The sequence below is a fragment of the Rattus rattus genome, chromosome 5 (genome assembly GCF_011064425.1).
Source record: "Rattus rattus isolate New Zealand chromosome 5, Rrattus_CSIRO_v1, whole genome shotgun sequence".
NCBI lineage: Eukaryota > Metazoa > Chordata > Mammalia > Rodentia > Muridae > Rattus > Rattus rattus.
Genome location: NC_046158.1, coordinates 99656552 through 99683632, shown reverse-complemented (window position 1 = coordinate 99683632; position 27081 = coordinate 99656552). Strand labels below are relative to the sequence as shown.

General features: G+C 46.5%; 2 protein-coding genes across 10 annotated transcripts in view; one reads left to right on the top strand and one right to left on the bottom strand.

Annotated features, from left to right (window-relative positions):
• Frmd5 (FERM domain containing 5) overlaps positions 1-10940 on the top strand; it is a 260405-nt gene extending 249465 nt beyond the window's left edge. The window contains exons 9-15 of one of the 3 annotated variants that reach the window (XM_032904080.1): positions 1387-1450; positions 1870-1961; positions 3524-3598; positions 4760-4828; positions 5483-5589; positions 9624-9967; positions 10822-10940. In XM_032904080.1, coding sequence (XP_032759971.1) covers positions 1387-1450; positions 1870-1961; positions 3524-3598; positions 4760-4828; positions 5483-5589; positions 9624-9967; positions 10822-10884 — 814 coding nt within the window. In that variant the 3' untranslated portion in view covers positions 10885-10940. Of the gene's footprint in view, positions 1-1386; positions 1451-1869; positions 1962-3523; positions 3599-4759; positions 4829-5482; positions 5590-9623; positions 10550-10821 lie in introns of those variants that run through there. The other 2 variants (XM_032904079.1, XM_032904078.1) reach the window with 2 other exon arrangements.
• A 4278-nt stretch (positions 10941-15218) lies between these two features.
• The window catches only part of Wdr76 (WD repeat domain 76), a 33415-nt gene continuing 21552 nt past the window's right edge, over positions 15219-27081 (bottom strand). For all 7 annotated transcript variants that reach the window (XM_032904071.1, XM_032904072.1, XM_032904069.1 and 4 more), the window contains 5 exons: positions 25307-25462; positions 21959-22173; positions 20468-20620; positions 18606-18659; positions 15219-16251 (listed from right to left, as the gene is read on the bottom strand). In XM_032904071.1, the coding sequence (XP_032759962.1) occupies positions 15990-16251; positions 18606-18659; positions 20468-20620; positions 21959-22173; positions 25307-25462 (840 nt within the window). In that variant the 3' untranslated portion in view covers positions 15219-15989. The remainder of the gene's footprint in view (positions 16252-18605; positions 18660-20467; positions 20621-21958; positions 22174-25306; positions 25463-27081) is intronic.

Here is a 27081-nt window from a genome sequence, read left to right as displayed (position 1 = left end):
AAGCAAACTCATAGGCCAGGTGCAATCTCAGCACTCAGGAGTCAGGGGAATTACCTTCATGTCGAGGCTAGCCTGGTCTACACAGTGAGTTCCAGGACAACCAGGACTACACAGTGAGATCTCTTATCAAAAAGGCAAAAAGAGGAAAACGATCCCCCACACTCACTAGAAGCTGAACACCCATTGCATTCTACCTGAGTGTAGGAGTCATGGTCGGTTGGCCAACAGCGACAGAAAGTGACAAGAAGCTTGCACTAGTTCTAAACCTGTACTGGGGAGTTGTAAAGTGTCACTCTGACCCAGCCATGACTTCTTGGTGAGAGTGAGTCACATCCCTCTACCCCCATGACATTATCAACCATAAATCAGGTACCTGGTGATTACTGCCTTTTGACCACTTACTGGGATGGTGAGGAAACCTCCCTAGAGGCGACAGGACGCCTACCGATGGCAGATGTGCACGACTGACCAGACCTCCTTAGGGGTCTCAGGCAGAAAAATGAAAACTCCGGTGGGGAATCGGGCCCTGATTGGGCACACAGGGCTAGCTGATGGGGAGGCCTGGTGGCTCTCAGGGACATCCAAATAAGTCCCAGGTAGTTCCCCCACTTTGTAAATGTAACCAAGCAGTTTGTGGAGGTGAGGTCTAGGCTGTGCCATGTACAGTAACCATGTCACTTCTTCTGATTTGTGTCTGTCCCACGGGTGACGTACCCCAGTATCCTGTTTGCCTCTTTTACTGCAGCCATTCACTGGGCTGGTGGCTTCAAGGATTTTTCTACAATAACCCCTAAGCCCCTTTCCTGGTCAGTACCCTGCATGACTGTTCCATGTAATCTGTTCTCTCTCTCTGGTATGTTGCCCCACCCTTCCCTGAGATCGTTTGACATCTGTCTGCATTAAGCTGCATTCTCCATCCAGTGGCACAGTCACCTGAAAGACCCAGCACCCTCAGCACCTGGATGCCTTGTATTTCATTCTTTGCTGTGATCTTCAACTTTGGCCTCATCAGCTACCTGTGGCATCTTCTATTCGACAGTCCCATCAGATAACGTACCTGTGCTATGAATCAAATCTGGCATCAATGCCCTCTTCCTGCACTCACTTTTCCGTGCAAATGTTACCCTTTTCTAGCCACTGTTGATGAGCCCGAAATCTCCTCTCACCCCAATATTACAGTGTGATTGACTGGGAAACTGTGGGCTGAACTGTCTCAATGACTGTTCTCTAAGGCCACTGCGCTACTGTCTTGTTCTCAGTTCTAATTCTGGCTAAAATTGTGTCTGTGCCTGGAGCCCCTTCCAGTCGGGTGGGCTGTGCATCTACATTACTGTGGACAAGCAGCCTAAGCCAGGTGACGGACGGGCACTCTCTTTGTGCTTCTAGGAATGAGGTGACCAAGCTGAAATTTGAAGGAAAGACTTTCTATTTATATGTAAGTCAGAAAGAGGTGAGTACCCGCTTTCTCCTCTTCAGGGAGGGCTGGGGCACTGTGACAGTCCCTCGTAGTTGGAGCCAAGGGTAAAGAATCCAGAGGAGGTCACCTGCCTCCTGGGCTGGGGCAAAGGTGGAGGCATGGGGGGTGGGAAGGCCTGGATATGCTGATAGCACCCAGAGGCTCCACTCAGACAGGAGTGCCTCCAGGAAACTTAGTCAAATGAGGCTGAGGCGCTGTCTCCCAGAGAATGCCAGGTGGATGGCCGTTCTGCTTCTCACCAAGAGCTCTGCGAGGCTTGGCAGGGGTGAAGTGGTGAATTGTTGTGAGCCCCTCTTCTAGCTAGTCAGTTGGTACAGGGCCTCCCGTATCACAGGACACAGGGTCCCAGGCCTCTCTACCCACCTCAGCTGATTCTCTGGAATTTTTTGCAGGAAAAAAAGATTATTCTCACATATTTTGCTCCAACTCCAGAAGCCTGCAAGCATCTCTGGAAATGTGGGATTGAGAATCAAGCCTTCTACAAGTGAGTGGGCGCAGGAGGGGTCCACGAAGCTGCCTCCAGAGGACAGGCAGGCCGACCTAGAGAAACAGGAAGCCAGCAGAGTGACTCTGGTGTTGTGGCAGGAAAGCCCAGTGGGTGTCATCTTAATTTGAATCACTGCCTCTGTGGGGCCCCGGAAGGCCTAGAAGACAGGAGTTCCATGAAAGACCCACACAACCCAGAGCAGTGTCCTGACCTCAGACCTCAACCTTGAGGAGAACTAGGGGTCTCCCTCCCGGTGGGTAGCTCAGAGCCCGGTGCCTGGGAGCTTAGGGTAGGAGAGCTAGAGATGGTGGACACTTGGCCTGCTCCTGAGAAGCTAGGTTTGAGCCAGAGAAAACTCTGCTTGCCTGAGAGTTTGGAGGAGTTGGGGGACTTGTGCATCCACTTTTCTCTGGTGAAGAACGTGGATATGAAATGTGAACATGCACAAGGAAATGGGCCAGAGAGAGGCTGAGGCAATGCCAGGCAAATGTTTCACCAAACCCCTTGGCATTACTTAAAAACAAAGCATTATGGTTCATATTTCAATAGATGTTCTGGGCTGCAGATGCGATTCATTTGCTGGAGTACTTGGTCCAGCACTCCACACTGCATAAGCAGTCACAGCAGCAAATGCCTGTAATCCTAGCCCTCAGGAGCTGGAAGCCTAAGAATCAGTTAAAGGTCATCCTCAGCTACAAACTGCAGGATAGCCTGGGCTACATGGGACCCAGTGTTAAAAAAAAGAAAAGAAAGAAAGAAAAGAAAAGCTTACAATGCCAAACAGTGCGATATATTCCAGTTAGGTGACCCTTGCTATCACCAAATACGGTGATAGCCAGCATCGGTGGTAACTCTGCTTTATTGAAGGAGTCTGGGGGAAGAGCTGACTCCAGCCAACAGAACTGATTTGCCAGTTGCCAGGGCCACAACCCCAGAGCTGTGTCTTGGGAAAGCATTCCCAGCCTTCAATACTCACTGGGCACTTGATACCAGCACCATGGTGAACTGCACGGGCCGTGTGTATTCCACCCTGTGTGGGCTTCCTGCTGAAGGGAACACTTTTGGGAGAGGCTTTAGCAAGCTTGAATCTCCCTGCTGTCGAGAAAGCCAAGAGAGCAGTTTCTTTGGCTACCGTCTTCCCCTCACCTTGAGGACAAGGCCTAGGTTTGGTCAGTTGCATGAACCTAGAGAGAAGCAAATCTGAGAGACACCTCCTGTTGGTGGGGCTTATGAGCAGCGAGCGGCCCAGGAAGCAGAGAGAAAAGTGTTCAAGGTTCCCATTGCCCTGGGAATTCAGAAGCATCCCCATTCTTTCTGCCAAAAGAAAGGATGCATCATCAAAAGAAAACAGTTACCCCCATCTTCTTCTCTCAGGCCTGTTTCCTTCCTGGGAACAAATACTTGTTTCCAAACCTGTGCGTGGCCACCCAGCTGCTGAGTCTTCCTCCTAGCGGGCACCACTCCTGCACAGATAGCCAAGTGCAGGCTGCACTACCCCCCTCCATTAACCTCTGAGGTGGTTTGGCCCCCGTGTCACCCCATACTTTGCTTTGCCACAGGCTGGAGAAGTCAAGCCAAGTCCGTACAGTGTCCAGCAGCAATTTATTCTTTAAAGGGAGCCGGTTCCGATACAGGTAAATAGTGAGAGTAAGTAGACACTCCAGATCTTTCCAGACCCTTCCTTCTCCAGAGAAATTCCGTACCTCATCCTGAGAACAAAGAGCTGGAGCTCGTAGCAGGGCCTGGCATTCCCTCCCACTTCCTGAGCCCTTTACCTTCATCCTCTCTAGCTTTCTGTTGGTAGGTCTCTCCTTCCCTCACAGAGCTTGTCTCACCAAGTGAGAATGAGTCCACTACCGAAATTTCTGAGCCAAATCTGAAGCAAGTTTTGTTAGAGACTGCCCAGGTCCATACCCAGGATTCCCAGAGTAAGGGGCCAGATTCCATTACACAGGGCTTATGAAGGCAAACCTCACAAGGCTACATACTTCCTCTGGACCTCTTAGATACACGTGATCAAGCACACAGTGTAGTCAAGGCAACCAAGCTTGTTTACAGAGGTAAAAATACATGCGTGTTGGTTAGCTTACATGAATGCCCCCAGCCTTCCAGGAAGCTCTCTGTCCTTGGGCAACACAACTCAGGGTGTCTAACGGGTCAGCCTCCTGGGGCTGGGAGGGTGTGGTATGAGCTGGGCTGGAGCTCTGTAGTGTCCTGACTAGGGCGCCTCTTTCCACAAACCTGCCATTTCTAATTGTAACACAATCCAGGAATCAGCCATCACAGCAGCAGGAGCAAACCAAGAACTGTGAAAGTTCTGTGTCCCCGCTCTGACAGCTTTTGGGTTTTCTCCTGGTGATTCACAGAAACTGGAGGAATCCTTCCCAATTAAGAATGGAACTGGGGGGGGTTGGGGATTTAGCTCAGTGGTAGAGTGCTTGCCTAGCAAGCGCAAGGCCATGGGTTCGGTCCCCAGCTCCAAAAAAAAAAAAAGAATGAAACTGGGCATGAGTGGTCACATCTTTAATTCCAGCAGAGGCAGAGGCAGGCAGTTCTCTGTGAGTTTGAGGTCTACACGGTGAGCTCCAGGACAGCCAAGACTACACAATGAGATCCTGTCTCAAAAAAGGGTGGGGGCAGGAGGATCCCAGAGACTCTAGCAATGAAGAGCTAAGCTAAGCCACCATGATGTGCTAGAACTCTGTCTCTTGACTCAGCCAGAGCACCTGAGATCTTGGAGCCTGGGCCTGAAAACTGCCTTTCTTGCCGTTTGTTTTTATTTTACCATTTGACAGTGGCCGAGTTGCAAAGGAAGTAATGGAGTCAAGTGCCAAGATCAAACGGGAACCACCAGAAATACACAGGTAGGCTGCTGGCAACTTCCAAACCACCTCCAACACAGATCCCAGAAGCTCAAAAGATCTCGCAAGCCAAGCCCCACGGAGCTTTTGACCAAATAGATACAAAAGAGGGCAGAAGAGTGAGGGGCCCCCTATGTGGGGTTCAGGACCCGTAGACGACCTGTAACCACACAGGGAAGACAAGCCACAGCAGACAGCTCTAAAGATGTGGCAAACGGAAAACCCTTAGCTGTTCTGGAATTACTCCATTCCAGAAACCTCACGGTCATGTCATGTGTGTCCATAAATCATGTATTTCTAGAAGCCTGCCTCCCCCAAGCCTGATAGACTCACCCAGACTGGCTGAGAAACCCAGCCTGTACTTCTGGAAGTGAGAAATTATTACCTGCGCCTCAACACAGCCTCCCCTAAGCAGCCTATGGGAACTAGCAAAAGTACTGGTACCATTTTCAGACATTTCAGGAGCATGGGGTTATACTCCCTAACAGTCCTATCTGCCTCCCAAGACACACGGCAGAAAGGCTGGGTGTCCAGAGAAAGGAAGTGAGGGGATCTAACACAGAATCTGAGACTCGGGGGTCAAGGGTCAAAAGAATTTGTTAGCTATCTAGACACCCCTATCTGTCACTGAGTGGTTCTCTATCCATTGCTTCTCAGAGCAGGGATGGTCCCTAGCCGCAGCTGTCCCTCCATAACCCATGGCCCACGGCTGAGCAGCGTCCCCAGGACACGACGAAGAGCTGTGCACATCTCTATCATGGAAGGTGAGTGTGGGCGCCTGGAAATGACGCCGAGGTCTGCACGCTGACGTGGCTAAGTTCCTCCTCAGGAGTTGTATTGGTTACTTTCTGCTGCTGTGACAAAACGCCAGGACCAAGGCAATGTGTGCAGGAAGGTTTGTTTTGAGCCAGGCACAGGCCTTTAATCCCAGTACTTGGAGGCAGAGGCAGGCTGATCTCTTGAGTTCAGGGCCAGCCTGGTCTGCAGAGTGAGTTCCAGGAGAGCGAGAGCAACATAGAGAAACCCTGTCTTGAAAAAACAAAGTTTATCATGGCAGAGAGGCAGGACAGCAAGGCTTGGCAGCAACGGAACGGGAAGCTGGGAGTTAACCTCTTCAGACAGGAAGCCGGGAGTTAACCTCTTCAAACAAGCACAAGGGAGAGAACCTGAAGCGGGTGAAGCTCTAAAGTCTCAGATCCCACCCCAAGTGCCACGCTGCCTCCAGCAAGACCACAGATCCTAAACCTCGACGCCACCAACTGGGCACCAAGTGTTCAAACACCCAAGACTGTGGGGGACATTCTCGATCAAACCACCAGAGACTTGAAAAGAATCGTATTTGCTTTAGAGATAACAGCGGTCTCTTGGGTGGGAGCCCAGTGGCAGGTAGAAGGTTCTACACAAAGGGTGGGGACACTAGCAGAGTGTTCAGTCCCCAGCAATGATGTGGTTGGTGGTGATCAGTACTCGGGAGGCAGAAGTAAGAGGACTGTGAAAACACATGCCTATACTCCCAACACGCAGGAAACTGAGGCAGGAGGACCCCCCTGAGTTAAAGGTCAGCATAAAGTGCTTTGTCTCAAATTCAGAACTGCTCTGGTGAGGAAGAGTATCATTCTGAAAGGGTCTCTGGTTCCTGTTAAGTTTTAGGGTGTGATGCATGAAGCTGACCTGAGTATTCGCTGGTGGCTGATTCAGAACTCCATGGAGACGCCTAAACAGGCAGCAGGTGGTTGCTTCATTTGTGAAAAGCAGCCCCTCCCTGCCTGCTCTGTGACTGGTGAGGAAGCTAATGTCCATGGAATGAATTTGTTTTGGTTAGGATGAGAGTGCCCTGTAGCACAGACAGTCCTCCTGCCTCAGCCTCCTAAATCCTTTGCGTGGTACAGCATTTTAGAGAGAAGCCCTCCCACCTGGCCTTTTGCAACTGTGTGGAAGTGACCAGCGGCAAACAAACGCAGCTGACTGCAGGGAGGAGCCACGGGGCATGGGAGCAGGGCCTTCAAAAGGTACAAACGAAATCCATGGGACAGGATCCATTCGAAGGCACCTCACAGAAGCCCTCTGACTTTTCTAGAAAAACTTCATTTGCTTTCCAGAAATGGGGAAAAATACAAAAAAAGAAATAAAATAACAACACAGCATTACAGTTTGAATGAAGCACGAAATCCCCACAAACAGGAACACTTTAAAAACAAAGACTGTGACTTCTTTTGCTTTAGTATCTGCTGTGGAGGCCCAGAGGACACTCGGGAATCAGTTTCCTTTACCCACTGTGTCGATGGAGGGACAGAACGAGGAGCTCAGCCAAGGGGGTGGGGGCGGGGGAATAGTCGGACCCATTCCCAGCCGTGGAGCCACCTCTTCCTCAGTTCCTTGTGACTTCAGTGCACACGGCCTAGATAAGGCCTGCCGTGGCTTCCCTTCACAGCCTACTTTCTGGGACAGTTGTAGTTGGTCCATGGCCTTTCCCCTTCCCTCTGAGAGCCCGGGCCATGCAGAGCCTCGGGGAATAAGCTGCAGAGGAAGGCATTGCTTTTTATGGACGTAAGCACTTCTGACTGAATCCAGTCCCCTGATAAGGATGGCCTCTCCTCTCCAATCCAAGCTTCTCCCTCATTGCAGCTCAGCCTGACCTGCGGCCCCGCAGAGCTAGCACTCTGTCGGGGTAGAAGGCACTGCTGGAGGGGCTGCCATGGCATGGAACTGGTGAAGAGTCTTTGTCCCTAGCTGGCTATTTCCTCTCCGTGCCTCCCAGGCCTGGCTGGTTTCCCTTGAAGAAGGAACTGCCTTCCTGGCCTGCCATGGGAAAGAGTCTAATTAAGATTCAAACCAGAGTCCATGTCCAGCTCCGGCTGACTAACCACTGCCTTCGGCCCCTAAGCATCCGCATCCTGAGGATGGGACCTCGGCTTCAGGCTAGGGTCCTAACGCCTGTCCCCGCTGGCCCACTGGGAGCCACTTCTGGACAGAGGCGTCAGCTAGAGCACCTCAAAGGTAAATACACCTGTCTTGCTGTACCACCTCGCCCAGCACTGAGCCTAATGGGCCCAAGGAAGGGCAGGCAAATGGGGTTCCTGGAGCAGATAAATTTTCCAAAATATGAAACTTGTAGAAAATCTGGAAACTATTAAGGGAGGTAACCCAGACTCAAAGACAAATACTACGTGTTTTCTCTCGTATTCTACCTTTAAATCTTGACATAGGTGGGAGTGGCTATAGGCCATGAAACAAGAAAGGAGACCATGGCGGTGGTGAGGGGTTAGGAAGTCGCTCGATTCGGGGAATGCTTGGGTAACATGCAGAAGGCTCTGAGTTTGGTAAGCCTAACATGGCTGCATACACCTGCACTCCCAGCGTTTGATGACAGTAGGAGGATCAGAGTTCAATGTCACCTTCGACTACTCAGAAAGTTAAAGCTAAAGTGGGGCTCAAGAGATGGCGTCTTTGAAAAACAAATGAGCCATTTTGAGAAAACGGAATACATGAGCTCTGAACGTGTACAAGAGGGTACCGGGGTGGGACAGTACAGGGGAGCAGGGGACAGGGTGGGGGAGGGGCAACAAAAGGTTATTTAGAAATGCCGTAACAGAACCTAATACTCTAAATGGTAACTTACAAAAGAAACAAAAGCCCTGTATTTCATTTAAAATACAAGACAAATTGTTTAAAGCGGGATGCTATTCCACATGCTAAAAGTTTATGGTGATATTTCTGGATAATTTAAGTATACACAACATTTTGAATGAGATACATTTCATATACAACAGAGATAAAATCCATCCATAAAAAGGTTTTAAGCTGAAGGAAGAAGTGGAGGGAGGGAGAGGGTGGAGCGATGGGGAGGGGGTGCTGGCTAAATTTTCTTGTTCGGACTAGCCTGATATGGAATGACCTTACAGCAGTCTTCTGTTGACAGAACAGAACATTAACGTGCTTGGTGAACAACTGTGGTGGTCAGGCATTCTACTAGAAATGCCTGCCTGCCCTTGGTGAACAACTGTGGTGGTCAGGCGTTCTACTAGAAATGCCTGCCTGCCTATTATCTTATTTACTGAAGACACCAACAGCTTAGTATGCCATGGCTTCTGACTCACTGTCCTGATGTCAGCCTCTCTCTCCTTCCTCAGCCAGTTTAGGGATTAATCACAAGCCAAGATATTTTATACTGAAGTGGCTGCTGGCACCAAAGCTGGTGGCTGTCATAGATGTCCTTGTGAGGGGACAGGCCATTTCAGGGGGTGTCATGTGCCTTCCAGAGGAAAGGAAGTAGGGCAGAGGCCAGGATCATGCCACGGCCAGGACTTAAAGGATTCTGTCCCGTCAGTGATGCAGAAAACACTCATATCACACACACCAGAGGCCGCATCAGGAAAGACAGAGAAACCAGAGCATCAAGAGTCCTGGAGCAGCGGCTCTTAGTCACACGTTTCTTGGGTGCCTGAGTCCCTAGGCAGGTGCAGGCTGCAGACTTAATGAGCCCTGCATCCCACCAACCCCACTGTGAGTCTCAGGCTTGTATTCTGTCCGCAGTTCCACAACCACGTGACTTTTCTGTAACTATTCACCCTCACCACTTTATGGAGCTGTTGAAAGACACAAGTGAAAACTTTAAATATTTTAAAATGTCTGCGGGGTCCTTCTTTTGTCCTGTTCTTGATGTCTAAATATGGCGTCTACAGCTGCTGCTGCTGTGAGGCAAAGGATACAGAGGCACCCAAGGAACAGAACGGACGCCATTGCATAGGAAGTATCTTGTGACCTTGAAAGCTAATTCCTGTGCCTTTTACCTTTCCAGGCCTGGAGTCCCTACGAGACAGCGCCCATTCCACACCAGTGCGGTCCTCTTCCCATGGGGACACCTTCTTGCCTCACGTGAGAAGCAGCCGGGCAGACAGCAATGAACGTGTAGCTGTGATAGCAGATGAGGCCTACAGCCCTGCAGACAGTGTGCTGCCCACCCCTGTAGCCGAGCACAGCCTGGAGCTGATGCTGCTCTCCCGGCAGATCAATGGAGCCACGTGTAGCATTGAGGAGGAGAAGGAGTCAGAGGCCAGCACCCCTACTTCCACAGAGGCGGAGGCCCTGGGAGGAGAGCTGAGGGCCCTGTGTCAGGGGCACAGCGGGTCAGAGCAAGAACAGGTGAATAAGTTTGTTTTAAGTGTCCTCCGTTTGCTCCTTGTGACCGTGGGACTCCTCTTTGTTTTGCTCCTCCTCCTGATCATCCTTACTGAGTCTGACCTTGACGTTGCTTTTTTCCGAGATATCCGCCAGACCCCTGAGTTTGAACAATTCCACTATCAATACTTTTGTCCCCTCAGGCGATGGTTTGCCTGCAAAATCCGCTCAGTGGTGAGCCTGCTCATTGACACCTGAGAAGGCATGACTCCTCCCAAAAACTAGCCAGGTGGACCAAGGAACCCGGCCCCCATTCCCAGCAATGGGACCCATCGCGGAACCATCGGCACCCACACCAAGTCCTCTCATGACTCAAAGTCCACTGCAGCCTAGGAGGGTTGTTTCCCAGAAGAGGAAAGGGATATAGGCTAATGCTCTGTAAACTGGGAACATTCAATTTCTTCAGAGGCTCTTCCAAAAAATGGCTCAGCAACGCAAATGTTTCTCATCCTTCAATATGCAGGATAATTTTGGGGTTTGAACGTTAATTTTTCATAGATGTGTATTATTTTGAAAGTATCCAAATAAAAGTCATTTATTTTACTACACTGATTTTGCAGTAGTGTCACCCAGTAGATGGGACACTAGCTGAAGACTCGGACCGTTGTCCTCTGCACCCTGCAGTTTTCTCACTGGTGCCAGTGGGTTCCGGGAGACCCAGCAGGGCAGGCCAGAGCTAAGGACAGGCAGGACTGGCTTCCTTGCCAGACAGAAAGGCTTAACAAAGTAAACTGTGTGGAATGATTAAATAGAAAGTTGCTTCTTGCGATAGTCTGAGTCGGATTTTCTTCTCCTCTTGTTTTTTCAAATCTGAGCAGAGTGGGCGTCTGAAGGGACCTCCGCCACAGCAGCAGCAGGGGTGGGTAAGTCTGTGCCCTTAGACTAGAGCCTAGTGGACATTTGAGTTTTATTTAATGGGTTTAATGGGTTTTGTTTTTTTTTTCTGAAGAAGCTCAAGACTTCTAGTGCTTCTGGGTGTTAAAGTGGTGCCAGGATGTGCTGTCAGAAACGTCCAGCGGCGTAGTTACCAGGCTGTGCTGAGCACCCAAGAGCCTTTGGAGCCGCGGGATGCCCCTCCCTCCCAAAAAAAATATTTCAAGCTCTATTTTAACAGCAAAATGTTATTTTCCTATCTATTCATATTTTGTTTTTACTTTATGAATTAAAAGATGCAAGAGAGAAACAGATCTGAGGAAGGCATCGGGAAGGAGCAGCAGCATTGGAAGGGACCAGGAAAACTGAGCAGAATCTCTAATCAATGCCTAAAGGCCACAGAATTTGACCGTGGCAGAGACCAACACTTACTGTGGTCAACATCTGCTCCTGCAAACAAGGTCAAGGAGCACTTAGCGATGCTCACAGCAGCATAGGTATGCACGCACACGCACACACATGCACACGCACATACACACACGTACACATGCACACACACGAACGCACACACACGCACATGTGCACATGCACACATACACACACATGCACATACACACACACGCTCGCACACACATACACTAAGATGAGCAGCAGTCCCCAGGCCTCTACACCTCTTACCACCGATAACACACAGAGCTTGTTTTCATCTCAGGGAGACTGCTAATCATCTGAGGCCCAAGGACTCACTCATATAAAGGACAGTCAAGGGGTATCTCCTGGGACCAGAGAACAGTGGAGCAGAACAGCCTCAGATGCAGGACAGACTGGGCCGTAGAGTATCTGAGCTCCTCTTATTTTGTTGCCTGGGGTAGAACCATGTCCACTTTATTAATATGACAGCCATTAAGAACAACAGTAACCAAAAACCCCAACAAAGCAACCACAAAAACACCAACCACGGGGTTCTGAAGATGCTGGGAGGGCGTTTACATAATTTCAAGGTGGATGACATCCTTATCTAGACCAGAGGTCAACAAACTTCTTTTAATAAAATTTTGATTTTGTGGACCATGCCCCGCCACCCTAGCTCGCCCCTGAAAACGCATGCATCGTTCCGAGAACACGGCTTGTTCCAAGAACATGTGAGAAAAGCCTCAGGCTGAGGATAGCTCAGAGGGAAAGTACTTTTAGCATGTCTAAGGCCCTGGATCCGACTGCTAACAATACACAAAGCCAGGTGTGGTAGCGTAGACCCGTGGTCCCAGAATTCAGCAGAGAGGCAGGATTAGTTGTTCAAAGTCATCCTCAGTCACATAATAAGTTAAGGCCACCCTGAGATACACGAGAGGTTGTCTCAGACCACCAGCCTCCCACTTCCAAAAATACACCTAAAACTGCAGTATGCTGAGAGACCGGTCCCCACCTGTCCACAAACTGTAGCCCACACAGGGCCAGCTTCGATCGTTGTTTTGTGTAAGATACCCAGAAGTGTTTCCTAATGGGGGCTTTTCGGGGTGCTCCAACAGCCAGCCAGCCAGCAGTGATGTCATCCAATACCAAGATCAAGTACTGCCACTGTGAACAGCGGTGTTGCTAAGGATGGATCCAGGCCTATCGATCATTTCCGATCGTTTCTGTACCAGCAACAATTTGTGTGAGGTCTAAAACATTTACCACATAACAAGACAAACTGACGGGAATCCTAGTAAAGACCAGGGATCACTTAAATCAATGAGCCACTGCCACTTGTCAACTGCATAGCAAAGGTTTACCTAGCACAGGCCTGATGGCAAAGGCTACTGGGAAACAGGGCTGGTGTGAACGGGGAATTCTATTCTTATGCAACATAGTGGATTGCCTTCTAGTGTGGTGCTCCTACCTCAGTTTGTAGAACACAGCATCTATGCAGTGAGTGGTAGCCTTGCCTCTGACCTTTCACAGCCTCGAGAGAGAGGCAGCCTGCCACTGCCTGGTGTGTTTCTTGTGTCTAGAGTCCTAACAGTGCTGCGATCCGTGCGATTTCCACCATCTGACCCGGAACCTTCAGGTCGTCCCGGCCCCCAAGGCTCAGCCCAGAAAATAAGGACAGAAAAGGCTTCCTTCGATTTGGTTTCCAAATGGTTTTCAATAGTTCAGTAACAAACCCCCTTTAGTGGTGACTAGTGTTTTTTAGTATTTTTCCCATCATAAAAAAAGTTTCAGTTTTCAGTCTGGTTTTGCTGTGTTCTATGTCTCTTCTTTCCTCTCAGAATTAGTTGATCTCGCTGTAGAAAAGCAGATGTGCATAGCATCATTGATCAGAGGAAATACCTACAGAATAGTAGACTGCACCTTTAAGCAGTAGAGGATAAACTACCTACAAATGTGAATTTCTTAGTTTCATTTAAAAGTATACGGCTGTTAACCTTTCGTGTGCCAAATCTTAAGTTACATTTTTCCTTCAAAGCAATGTACTTTTTTCTACATATGTAGTGTGTAGTTAGCATAAATCATTGGTGCCATGAAGATTATTTTTAAATTCAATAAATATTTAAATACCGTAAAAGAATGGGTCTTTTTTAAAAAAACAAACAAAACAACAAAAAACATCGTAACTGGTCTCACTGAGTTACCAATACATGAACAGAAGGATGGCTCAGTACTTGGAGAGAACCCAGGTTCAGATCCCAGCACCCACATGGTGGCTGGAAACTGGCTAGAACCGAGTTCCAGGGCATCTGACAACCTTCTCCGACTTCCTAGGCAACACACACATGCATCAGAAACACATAATAAAAACACTTTGTTTTTCGATGAGCTCTCACTGGCTGGCCTGGAATTCACTAGGTAGACCAAACTGCCCTTGAACTCGGAGATCTGCCCAACTGATAGGATTAAAGTCCTGTGCCACCACACTAAACTCTTAGATTTCGACCTCTGTGTTAAGAGTAGAACCCGTGCCAAGCATGCCTGTATACCACGTGTAGTGCAATACCTGCAGAGGCCAGAAGGTGGCACTGCATCCCTGAGAACTGGAGTCACACATGGTTGTGAGCCACCATGTAGGTGCTGGGGGGCCAATTTGGGTCATAAAGATTTCTTAAAGACATTATTCAATGAAAATTCGTATCACTTTATTTCTCTGACGTACAATTGAGTAGTCCCTTTTACAATCCAAACATACTGCTTGAGGTATTTATAAGTCCTTCAGTAGTAACTTTGGCAAATAATGGGAAAATGTTGAATACACTGTGATACCAAGCTACTGATTCAGCAAAATATATTTAAACATATATCATATATACATATATGCATATGAAGCTCACTTTTATTTTAAAGCCCTCTAAAAAATAAAAATATCGTAATTTTACTTTGTGTGCTTTATTAATTTGGGGAAAGGGAAGGTGAGCCACATTGGCCTTGAACTCCTGATTCTCCTGCCTCTACTTCTCAAGTGCTAGAGTAGATAAGAATTCTAGCGTTTTTGGTTTCTTTAAAGACAACACAGAAATATGTGTTCACAGAATGTTCTTTCACTCCTGGGTGTGGGATGTGGGCTCCTTCAGACCGCCCACAGCAGCTGACTACGATTTGCCTCCTGCTCTAGCAGAGGCGTGGTTTTGCCGGCTGCAGACGCTTTCTGCGATTGTGTGAAGTTTGGAACTCTGGGAACTTTTCAGAGGGTGTATAAATGTGAGGGCCCCACGAGGGATGGTTAGTGGTTATTGGCTGTTCAGGAAGGTTGGTTGGTTATTGTTTGTTGTGATCAAAGAAGAAACAAAAGGGAAAAAATTAGACTGGATAGAAGTGGTGCCCAACACTGGGGGCTCAATTTTTTTCTTTATTCCACCTTAGGACGGTAGCTGGTCTTTACTACTCGTGGGTTCTCTTTGCCACCCTTTATCCACCCCCCGCCCTTGACCTCCCAACACTAGGTGAGAGAGAAAGGCTAGAGGTGGGAAGGAAAGAAATGGGAGGGGGGGTCCCTGAATTTAATTTCTTTCCTTTTGCTTCTTTGAGCATGAGTGCTAATAAATCACAACCAATGCCCCTGAATGACCACCGACCACCCCACCCTGTCTACCGGGGCCCTAGCAGTTATACACCCTCTGAGAAGTTCCCAGAGTTCCATACTTCACACAGTTGCAGAAACTGTCTGCAGCTGGCACAAGATGCCCCTGTTAGAGCACGAGGCAAATCATAGTCAGTTGCTGTGAACTATCTGAAGCAGCCCTGTACTGTGGGATTAAAACAAAAGCACCGGAATTGTCACTACACTGGGGTTACTAATTTCACGTGAAAAGCTACAAGCCCCTTGTCTGGAGCGCAGTCTGTACAGTTATTCCCTAGATTACAGGATAATGGTGTGAGTTAAAACACAGTGCTGTCCTGGGCCATTTCAGGAGCCACCCAGAGGCAGAGGACAGAGCTCCAAGTGGGCCCGAGTCATAGAAGCCATCTGTTCTCCAGTGACCATTCTGGGGTTTCAAGTAACACTGAACTGAGATACAAGGACTCAAAAACAGCTCTTAGCTTATGAAACTAAGTTCTGGCTGGGCATGCAGTACATACCTACAGTCCTAGCACTTGGAAAAGTGAGGCAGAAGGACTAAGTTCAAAGCTAACCTCGGCTACATAGCAAGATCCAGTCTCAAGAACAAAGCAAAACAACCATTTAAGTTTCAAAGGTGGGGTATGAGTCAGCAGAATACTTGTCAAACATGGGACAGTCTCTGCAGTTCAATAATGTTTCATAATTAGATGACCTTCTAGGACCTAGTCCAGTGTTGAGAAATAAATATTTACCCCAAACTAAGTAAATCACAGATCTATAGATTACTATTGCATCAAAATGGTCTCATTATGCCACAAAAGGTTAATAATGACCACTGAAAACTTTAGAATGTTAGAATTTTGAAAAATACAGCCTAATTAGAAGTGCTGGAAGCGGACAAGTGCACTGGAACATGCCATGATCTTAGCACATTCTGCATGGAGGTCTCCCTGGGAAAGCAATGCTCTATTTACTAAGTATGCCACATGACCAGACAGATGCACGAAGTTGAGTCCAACAAGTCTCTAGGTTCCTTAGCTACAGAGCAATTGGAACAGTTTGTTGACCCTACCCCATAACTCAGGTTTCTTGGTGCATAAAAACATGTAACCTCCCACTGCAATTACCTCCAGCCAGAATATATCGTGTAGGATGCATAACACTGAGGGAACACACAGATACAAGACATTCTCCCCAAAAAGAATGCACATTCTTCCCCGTCTCGTGGAAGACTTCTACCCGCCGTGGGTGGGCCATGCTCCCAACTGTGAAGCAATCTTCTTGTTTAGGGTCCCACACAGCTTGGAACCTTGTTAGCCACCTCCCAGTGATAGTGTTGTGCCTAGTGGGAAAAACAAGAGCAAAATAGTGTTTACTTTTACCTGTTAAATAATTCAAAATAGCATAGTGAGAAGGTTAAAAAGCAAAGGCCAGTGCAGAAACAACTGCCGATGCCTGCTATATCTTCTAACCTCCGTGTGTGCTCAGAGGGCAGTGACTCTCAGCCTATGGCAATGGTACCTTTCTCTGGGCCTGGAGAGATGGCTCAGTAGTCAAGAACACTGACTGGTTTGGTTCCCAGAACCCGTATGATGACGTACATAACTCCAGCTCCATGAGGCCCTCTTCAGCAGGCGTCAGTCACACTCATGGTACACATTCATAGGCAAAAGACTCATACATGTAAATAAGTCTAAAAAGAGTTTTATAAACAAAAGATTTTCTTTTTGAAGCCAGGGTCTTACGTAGCCCAAGCTGACCCTGAACTCACTGTGTAAACTTCTGATCCCCCTGCCTCCGACTCCCAGGTAAGGAGATTACATGCATATACTACACACTTCACCAGTTTATGCAGTCCTGGGAGTCAAAGCCAATCAAAGCCAGGAACTTACTTTTTACCTGAGGAGGACCTTGAACTCTCAATCTTCTTGCGTCCACCTTCTCAGTTCAAGGTCCTCCTCAGGTAATAAGCAAGTTCCAGGCCAACCTAGAATAAAGAGACTCTTCTTCTTCAAAAAAAAAAAAAACAAAACAACAACAATAGAAAAAAAAACATCAAAAAATATTAGCAAACCAAATTCACAGCATACTAAAGAACTATACACTGTGGTCAAGTGGAGACAAGACTGACCCACAACACCCCCAGTGCAATATGCCATGTGCCCGAACACCACAGCAGATGCTGGGAGGAGTCTGACGAAATCTAACATCCCTTCATGATGCAGTCACTCAACAAACTGGGACAGAGAGACAAGCCCAATACAATGAAGACTACACGTGAGAAGCCCACAAGGCATCAGATTGATGAAGACTGAAACCTTTCCCTCTGGGATCAGAATAAGGTAAGGATGGCCTCTCACCACTTACATTGAACAAAGGCATCCTGTGTTTGTGGCTTAAAACTTAATGTTAAAATATTCATACTACCCAAGGGAATCTACGAATTCAATGCAATCACAATGCCATCTTTTTTTTTTTTTTTCAGAAATAGAAACAAAAATCTTAAGATTCATACCAAAACTTAAAAGACCCTAAATAGACAAAAATAATATCGAAAAAAACATAACGAGAACCTGACACTGACACCAGATGCTTCAACCTGACAGTCGGACCTCAGTCCCCAGGACCCACAATGGCAAGGAAAACCCACTCCTGAAAGCCATTCTAACCTACACATGTGCCATCACATGCGCAAACCCGCCTGTACACGCACAGTAATAAAGACTAAAATGTAACCAGTTGGTGGTGGTACATGCCTCTAATCCAAGCACTCAAGAGGCAGAGGTAGGCTGATCTCTGAATTCAAGGCCAACCTAGTCTACGGGGTAAGTTCCAAGACAGTCAAGGGATCCACAGGGAAACCCTGTCTTGAAAAACCAAATAAATAAATGATAAAATAAAGTGTAAAATTTAAAATCTCAAGAAACCGCACAGCATTCAAAAAAACTGAACAGAAAAAAAAACCCTCAGATTTTAAATGAGTTTGTCTGTTTACAATAAGATAGGGGGAGGGGGTACTGTGCCTTGATTTTGAACATTTGCACTCAGAAATCAGTGTAAAGAAGTCATGCAGGAATTTCAGCTAATTTAAAATAACGTCAGGGAAAGCTAGTTATTTGTGTGAAATAATAACTCGTTTTTAATAGAAACTGATAAACTAAAACATAACATTTGAAAAATAAAAAGAATGGGCAAAAGTTATGAAAAAGGAAAAAATATGCTTAAAACTCTGAAAACTGACGCTAACAAAGCCACTACATGTACAACCCCAACTGTAAAAATGGTAAAACAACGGCTAGAGAGACGCGTGAGTATGAAATGAAGTCCCATAAAGTAGTGGGTTCAAGAAGGCGACCAGAAACACAAGGCCGAAAGGTAAGGAGGCCACAGAAGCCCAGAATAAACAGGCACATCAAGGAGTCGTAGTCTTCCTGAATAAGGAACGCAGTATAACTCAAGTACAATGAAGTCCTGAGCTTTGACTGAACAGTCAGTCCCTCGAGAGCACATGAGACCAGGAGTCGGGCCCCTGTGACCAGAAGAGCTCCCCTGACAGGACAGGAATCAGCTCACGGCGCAGCACAAACCAGGACTATAGCCTCCCATTGACAGCCATAGGCCTAACGTGTGCCTTCCATGCACTGCTGCGACTCACAGCCATCCAGGGCCTTAGGAATTCTGTGCATGGAGGCCTACCTGATGGTGCTGACGAGAGGAAACTGGGAAGATAAGGAGCTGCTGTCGAAGACCCTGCAAAATAAACGTTGAAGACAATTAGTCATGTTACTGAGATTCTCAAGTTTTTCTGAAATAGTGTAAGTGTGTTTAATTAAGATACCTATGGTTCACAGAAGGAATAGAATTGTTACTTTATATGGGATCAGACTCTAACCTCAGATACCATCTTTAACAGTAAGTACATAGACGACTGCTGTAAAATTCAGGCTGTATCATAAGCTTAGGGTGGAAATATCTAAACACTATCACTTAAAATCCCAGAACTTGGGAGACAGAGGCACTCAGATCTCTGAGTTCAAGGCCAGCCTGGTCTACAGAGTAAGTTCCAGGACTAGACAGAGAAACTCTGCTCCCCGAGACCCCCTAAAAAGGTATCTCACTGTGTACGCCTAGAACTGTTGATTTCTCCATGGCCTCCTGAGAACTGTAATTACAGTAGGTACTGCCACACCAGCTTAGCATGTACGAGGACAGTCTTGCAATAAAACCATATTCATATTCACGAATAAGCAAGCCAGTAAATAACATCCCTCCATGGTCTCTGCATCAGCTCCTGCTTCCTGACCTGCTTGAGTTCCAGTCCTGACTTCCTTTGGTGATAAACAGCAATGTGGAAGTGTAAGCTGAGTAAACCCTTTCCTCCCCAACTTGCTTCTTGGTCATGATGTTTGTGCAGGACTAGGAACCCTGACTAAGACAAACTGGTCTAACATACATAAGGGCCGTGGAAGGAAAAGCACAAACGCTCTGAGTGCATGTATGTACAAAGATCAGTCTTCCTCTGACTCTCTCACTCTGTGAGTCTGACAGTGACGGCCAGCAGGCAAGTGGAGGGACCCAGAATCCTCTGCTGGGTAGGTCAGGGTAGAAAGAAGCCATTGTCTGCATCTCATGCCCCTCCTCGCCCAGCTGACAATTGATCTCCTGGCATGAAGGCTGCCTGGTTTGATTATTGCTTAATTACTGGAGGTTAATATAACACAGGAAGATAAACTCTGGAGTATAAATGAACAAAAAGGGGTAAAGCCTGTGTGAGTGGAAGGGGGTGTGGGCTGCTATGCCCTCATGATAACCTCTGCCTCCATGTCCTGGGAACGCTCACTCACTTTGCTAGACACCAACTGTACACCCGAAGGCCATGTGTTCACCACTCTTGAGCCTGACCCAGGGATACACTCAGTAGATACTTGATGAAGAGAAGAATTCCAACTCTTAAAGAGCTTGCAAATTTCAAACAAGAGTAAGTAATCTTGAAGAGAACAGAATTGTCTTCCCGTATAGGTGCATTAAGTATCTTCACATATTTTTTCTGGGCTGTCAAGAAACTGGGACTACGAAAGCCTCGTCGTGTTTCTTTAACTTGACATTATTTTCTGTTTCTAAGTTCAACTGATTTAAATCAGTTTTGGGGAGGTTGCTATAGAAAAGTACCAAAGCTAAAAACCTAAAACAACACCTATTATTAGCTTAGGCAGATGCATCATTTTTTACTGTTTTCCACATGCCTGAACGGCTTGCCCATTTCCATTTAACACACTATTAAGGTAGATCCAGAACACATCTGTAATCCCAGTACTCAGGAGGCCAAAGCAGCAGGATCACAAGTTCAAGGCCAACCTAGAATACAGTGAGACATCGGGAGATAGGGCAGGGGAGCGCAAGGGAGAAAGAGACTGTGAAATTGTATGTAACACTAATGATGATTCCATAGCAACCGCAGTAAACATTACTCTACTCTACACACACCACAGTTGCAGTCTCTGAACTTGAGACTGAACTTGAGATTTCCTTAGACACAGGTTCTGGTCTCCTTCGCTTACCTGAGCTTACAGTCAGCACATGTGGTCACCACTCGGTTACCAGTAACCGGGGAGAAGTACGCAGAGGCGATGCTCTTAGAGTGCTCAGTCAGGGAGATCAAAGGCTGGCTTTTCCCGGACTTCAGGCACCTGACATCATAAACATGAACGTCCCTGGGACAGGGAGAGAATTTATCAGCACAGCCCATGTAGCGAGCCCATAAAGTGGAGCTAAGCCCAAGTTAGACATGCAGAAGCCTGCTACACTAAGAACATTTAAGACGGCTGGAGAGATGGCTCAGTGGTTAAGAGCACTGACTGTTCTTCCTGCGATCCTGAGTTCAAATCCCAGCAACCACATGGTGGCTCACAGCCACTACAATGAGATCTGGTGCCCTCTTCCTGTGTGTCTGAAGGCAGCTACAGTGTACTTATGTTTAATAAATAAATCTTAAAAAAAAAAAAAAAAAGAACATTTAAGACAAAACCCTCTAATCTATAACTTTACAGACAGTGAATGGTATAGAAAAATGAATAAAAGGAAAAATTCCAAGATACAGAAAGAAGTCCATGTTCCTGCCAGGCACAGAGATTAGTTTCTATTGGTTTTTCAGTATCTCCAAGAAACAAAGTAACACGAGCCAAGTTATAGGTCACACACAATTTTTCTGTTTATTATAAGTTTTCTTCTCATAAAAGTAGAAGTAAACACATGCAGTGCTAAAGGGACAGACATGAAGGAACAGATGTGAAGGGACAGGTGTGAAGAGATATGTGTGGAGGGACAGGTGTGTAGAGATATGTGTGTAGGGACAGGTGTGTAGGGACAGGTGTGTAGGGACAGGTGTGTAGGGACAGACGTGAAGGGACAGGTGTGTAGGGACAGGTGTGAAGGGACAGGTGTGAAGGGACAGGTGTGAAGAGATATGTGTGGAGGGACAGATGTGAAAGGACAGATGTGAAGAGATATGTGTGTAGGGACAGGTGTGTAGGGACAGGTGTGTAGGGACAGGTGTGAAGGGACAGGTGTGAAGGGACAGATGTATGCTTCTCCAACAGTTTCTGTTTATTAAACCAAAAGAATTCCTTTAAAAAGCAATTACACTCAAAACATTTCTATCAATGTGAATAAGAAATTTATTTGCTACTGTATGGCACAAAAGTCAGATGGGGGTCAAGAGGTGTGCTCATAATCCCAACACTCAGAAGGCAGAGGCACATGGATCTCTGATTTCCAGGCCAGTCTCAAGAAAAAAGAGAGACAGAGAGACAGACACAGAGACAGAAAAAGCTGGCCAAGGTCTATGAAACTAAGCCATGTACTTGTGACATGAAAAGGATTAAATCCTAAGATTGCCTGCAGAGCACATCTCAAGCCTTGCCTGGTCACAAACCCATAATCCTTGAGAAGGTGAGGTAGGAGATTAGTAGATTTCAAAGCAGACTGGGACAAAAAGTGGGACCTTATCTCAAAACACACAAAGGGACAAACCTGGAAGAAAACAAGCATACCTCAATCCTGCCGTGATAAAATACTGTCTGGATAACGGGTGGACATGAACAGTTCTGATTTTTTCCAAAGACGAATTTATAAACTTCTCGTAAGAAGTCCCAGGTGTCCTTCTATCCACCAGTGACAAATGTCCACTCCAGTGTCCCACTAGCAGAGTGGAGGCATCGTCCAAGAAGTCAAAGGAGGACAGGCTATTTCTCTCGTTCCTGTACACCTATGGGAGAGGCAGTGGTCCTTAAAACACTGGGCCTAGGGAGGTGGATCACCACACAAACTGACGATCTGAATCCAATCCCTGGAACCCACAGAAAAAGACGACGAGGGCACACATCTGTACCCCCAACATGGCACCCCTACTATGGCAGTGGGTGGAGAGGAGGCCAGGCAGGCAGCCTGGTGTGCCAGCACAATAACACAGGCAGAAAGACTCTACCTGGAAACCGGGACAGGACGACAGACTCCCCAAAGTTGTCCTCACACCTCTACAAGTAGCCTAAGCTGGCCTTGAACTCCTGATCCTCCTACATTCTCTTCCCAAGTGCTGGGATTACAGAAAACATTCTTTTAGAGAAAACCAATGTTCACATCCCTAGTAAGGGAGTTATGGAACACTTTACCAAATGATGTCATTTACCATCTATCATCTACACAGGGAATACAAAGCAAAATGAAAACTGAGGCTTGGGGTTGGGGATTTAGCTCAGTGGTAGAGCATTTGCCTAGGAAGGCATAAGGCCCTGGGTTCGGGTCCCCAGCTCCAGAAAAAAAAAAAAAAAAAAAAAGAAAAAAAAAAAAGAAAAGAAAAAGAAAACTGAGGCTTGCCTGTATCAAATGGCAACCCACGCCAGGGCCACACCCTCAGTCCCAAATCTACTCCATGAAACTTAGCAGAAAAAGAACTGACTGTGAATTCGATAGAACTAAATTACATTTGAGAAGTAGTTTTGCATCCAAGGGAAGGCGAAGATATATGACTAGATGTTCAATTGTAACTGTTGTTGACAGAAGAACAAACATTAAAATTCTTTTGTTGTTGTTTTTGAAAGATGGTCCCTCATAGCCTAGGCTGGCCTCAAACTCAAGACAGACAACTGAGGTCCTTGAGCTGCTAGGACACAAGCATATGCCACTGTACCAATAGATGTGGCACTGACGATGGAACCGAGGCCTTGTGCCTGATCTACCAACTGAGCTCCAACGCTGGCGCAGATTAAAATCCTCAGTTAATAAAGCTGCATCAAAACGTTTCACTTTCAGAGCTGGGCACGGTGGCTCACTTGGGAGACAGAAGCAGATGGATCTCTGAGTTTGAGGACAATATGGTGCTACATAGTGAGTTCCAGGACAACCGGAACTACACAGTGAGACTGTCTCAAAAGCACCAAAATTTTTTTTTCAGTTAATTTTTGTTTTACTCAATTCCGATCTCACTCAGAGAAGCAGTTGTTTGCTAGTGTTTGTGATGGCAAACAGGTCTAGAAGCCTAAGCCTGTCAGCCTGCTACTTCAAAGAAAAGTCACACGGCCAAGTCAACCTACACAACACGGCAAGGCTCTGTCTCAAAAAAAGCAAACTTAAAGAGCGTTATTCTTTCATTAAAAAAAGATTTATTAGTTTTCTGTCTATGAGTATTTTGCTTGGATGGACTTATGAACGCCACATGTATGCCTGGTGCCCAATGCATGCATGCAGAAGATGGCACCCAATCTCCAGGAAGTAGAGGTAAGATTTTTTTTTGTTTTTTTTGTTTTTTTGTTTTTTTTTTTCCAGAGCTGGGGACCAAACCCAGGGCCTTGCGCTAGCAAGCGCTCTACCGCTGAGCTAAATCCCCAACCCCGAGGTAAGATGTTTAAGAGCCACTATGTAGGTACTGGGTCCTCTGAACAGCAGCCAGCGACCACTGAGCCATCTCTCCCCTGCATACCAACTTTTTATGTGGGTCCCGGGGACTGAACTCAGGTCTTCATGGTCATACAACAAGCACTTTTATAAGTGTACTGTCTTTTTCTTTTCTTCTTTTTAAGATTTATTTATTTAATAGCTATATAATTGTACACTGTAGCTGACTTCAGACACACCAGAAGAGGGCATCAGATCTCATTACAGATGGTTGTGAGGCACCATGTGGTTGCTGAAATTTGAACTCAGGAAGAGCAATCAGTGCTCTTAACCACTGAGCTATCTCTCTCAGTTCACTGAACTGTCTTTTAAAAATATTTACTGCGAGGTTTGAATCCCAGCACTCAGGGAGGCAGGCAGGTGAATCTCTGTGAGTTCAAGACCCGTATAGTCCACACAGTAAAATTCCAGGGCAGTCAGGACTACAAAAAAAGAACCTGTCTCAAAAAGAAGTCTAAGCGCCTGGATTCCTCCACTGTTCCTTCTTTTTCTCCTTTTCTGCCATGTTGGGAATCAAACACAGGGCCGCATGCATGTTAGGCAAGCATTCGATCACTGAGCTAAAACCTCCAAACACTCTCAAACAGCATATGTTCCATCGTCCTAGCATGGGTTGAACAGCCCAGGAAAAGGCCTTATCCTTAAGAGATGGTCAAAAAAATCAAACCCCTTTGGTATCTCTTCAGCATGTGTGTTAGAACTGTGCTGGGAGGGCCGAGGTGGGAGCGTCACTCAGGTGGGACAGTGTTTACCGGGATGGACAGCGTAAACCAGTCATCGTGGTGGACACCTACATAGTCAGAGAACTTGGGAGATGGAGGCGATGGGATTAAAAGTTCAAGATGATTCTCGACCATGTAAGGAATTCCAGGCCAGCGAGAATATATGTGATTTCTCACATATATTCAACAGTAGATCTTGTGTCTAGCGTATCTTAGCTGGATGCAGTCTCCAGCACAAAATGAATATGCACAAAGCTTAAGCCTAGAAATGGAGCAGCACTCTTACTCAAAAGTTTTTTCACAAATAAAATGATTATATAACAAGAATATGGTGGCATGAGCCCATACTATAGTCCCAGACATGTGGGACAGGGACTGGAGGATCGCCAATCAGTTCAAGGCCAGCCTGGGCTTCTTAGTCAGACCCTACTTCAAGAAAAAAAAAAAAAAACAAAAAGAATAGTTTACCTATTCCTACTAGTCCAATTTAGTTTTCATGACAACTCTATAAGGAAGATACTATGACTATTCCATTTCATAGCTGAGGAAAGTAGGCACAGAAGTTAGGGAACTTATGAAGGTCACACAACTGATAACGGACGGTATGAGACTTGATCTAAAGTGACACACTTCTCTCAACAAGGCTGACACAGGAGTCACTCTGTGGCCTGTATCAACAATCCAGAATGTCATCTGATGTCAGGTCACAAATCCATTAGCACTCACCTCTTCAAACACAGCCGTGGAAAAATCGCCACAGCGCACGGTGCCGTCATAGCTCAGGGACAGTAGGTGGGCTGGGTTGGTGGGTGAGAAGGAAAGGCAGCTAACAGGCTGGCTGTGAGGACAGAAGGCATACGCCCCATCTTCACTCTGCTGGGTCTGGAAGAGAGTTTGGGGTGAGGGAAAGACACAACTAGGAAAGGTAGTTATGGTTGCTGTCTTGCTGTCATTAAAGGATTTACGTCGGAATGACAGTCGGGACTTACTCTCATTACGTTCACAGACGAGCAGCACCAGTAACCTTTGGAAAACGTGTGTGTGTGTGTGTGTGTGTGTGTGTGTGTGTGTGTGTGTACAACATGCCCACATAGATGCCATGATGCACACATGTAGGTCGGAGGACACCTTGAGGAGTTGGTTCTCTCCTTCCACCATGTTGAGTTCTGGAGTCAAGCATGTGAGTTCACTAGGCAAGCATGTGAGTTCACTAGGCAAGCATGTGAGTTCACTAGGCAAGCATGTGAGTTCACTAGGCAAGCATGTGAGTTCACTAGGCAAGCATCTTTAACCTCTGAGCATCTTACAGGACTAGAACCAACAACTTTGTACTGAAATTCTTTGCTTCCAAATAATCAGTTTAAAAATGCTGGGTCATATTAAGTCCACATGTTCAGCTAGTTTCCTCATAACAGCCAATCAATCAATCAGTCGATCAATAAATAAATACACTGCTTCTGACAGCAGATGGCTGAGAGAAGAGGATCACTTGAGCTGACTGGTGGGAAGGGGGACTGTTAAAGCTAGTCCTAGCAATATGGCGACACACCACCTCAAGGCCAGACTGGCCTGGTCAACACAGCAAGTCCCAGGACATCCAAGAACTACATGTTAGTTAGGCAAGCATCCTACTAACTGAGCTTCATCCCCAACCCCTCCAATTTAATGAAGTCAGAAAATCATTTTAGTAATTTGGGAAGCAAATCAATAAAAATGGGTATATTCTCTTATATATGTAATATCAAAAGCAATTCTAGACTCATGAGTTTGAACTTTAAAAGTTACTTGGCATAAGCAAAATAAGTGCTGTTCAGTTGGTCGAGTATTTGCCTAGCATGCTGGGAGCTCTGGGATGAAAAAGACTCCTGAGAGCCTGTGTGCGTGTTGATGTATCTGGTACAAGGGAAAGTCTGAAGGTACTGGATCCCCGGAACTGGAGTTACAGATGTTGTGAGCTGCCATGTGGATGCTGGGAATAGAGCCGGAGTCCTCTGGAAGAGCAGTAAGAAAGAGCTCTTAACGGCTGAGGCACTATCCAGCCCGTTCATACATACACACACTGCACGCATGCACATAAGACAGGCTAGAGAGAGGACTCAGGAACAAGAGCTCTTCCAGGGCGTTCAGGTCAATTCCCAGCACCCACATGTTATTTCACAACTGTCTGACACTTGTTCCAGGAGATCCAACACCCTCTTCTGGCCTCTGTGGGCACTAGGTATAGGATACAGTACACAGACATACATGCAAGGAAAAAAAAAATATATATATATATATATATATTTCTTTTATTAAAAAGCAAAATATATGTTAAAAAATCTTTTAGCTGGGCATGGCTCACACCTTTAATCCCAACACTCGGGAAGCAGAGGCAGGCAGAGCTCTGTGATTTCAAAGCCTGCCTGGTCTATAAAAGTGTCTCAAAAAAATAAATAAATAAATAAATAAACTTTAAAAAACTTTGAAAACCTCACCATGAATATGAAGGACGACTGAACATT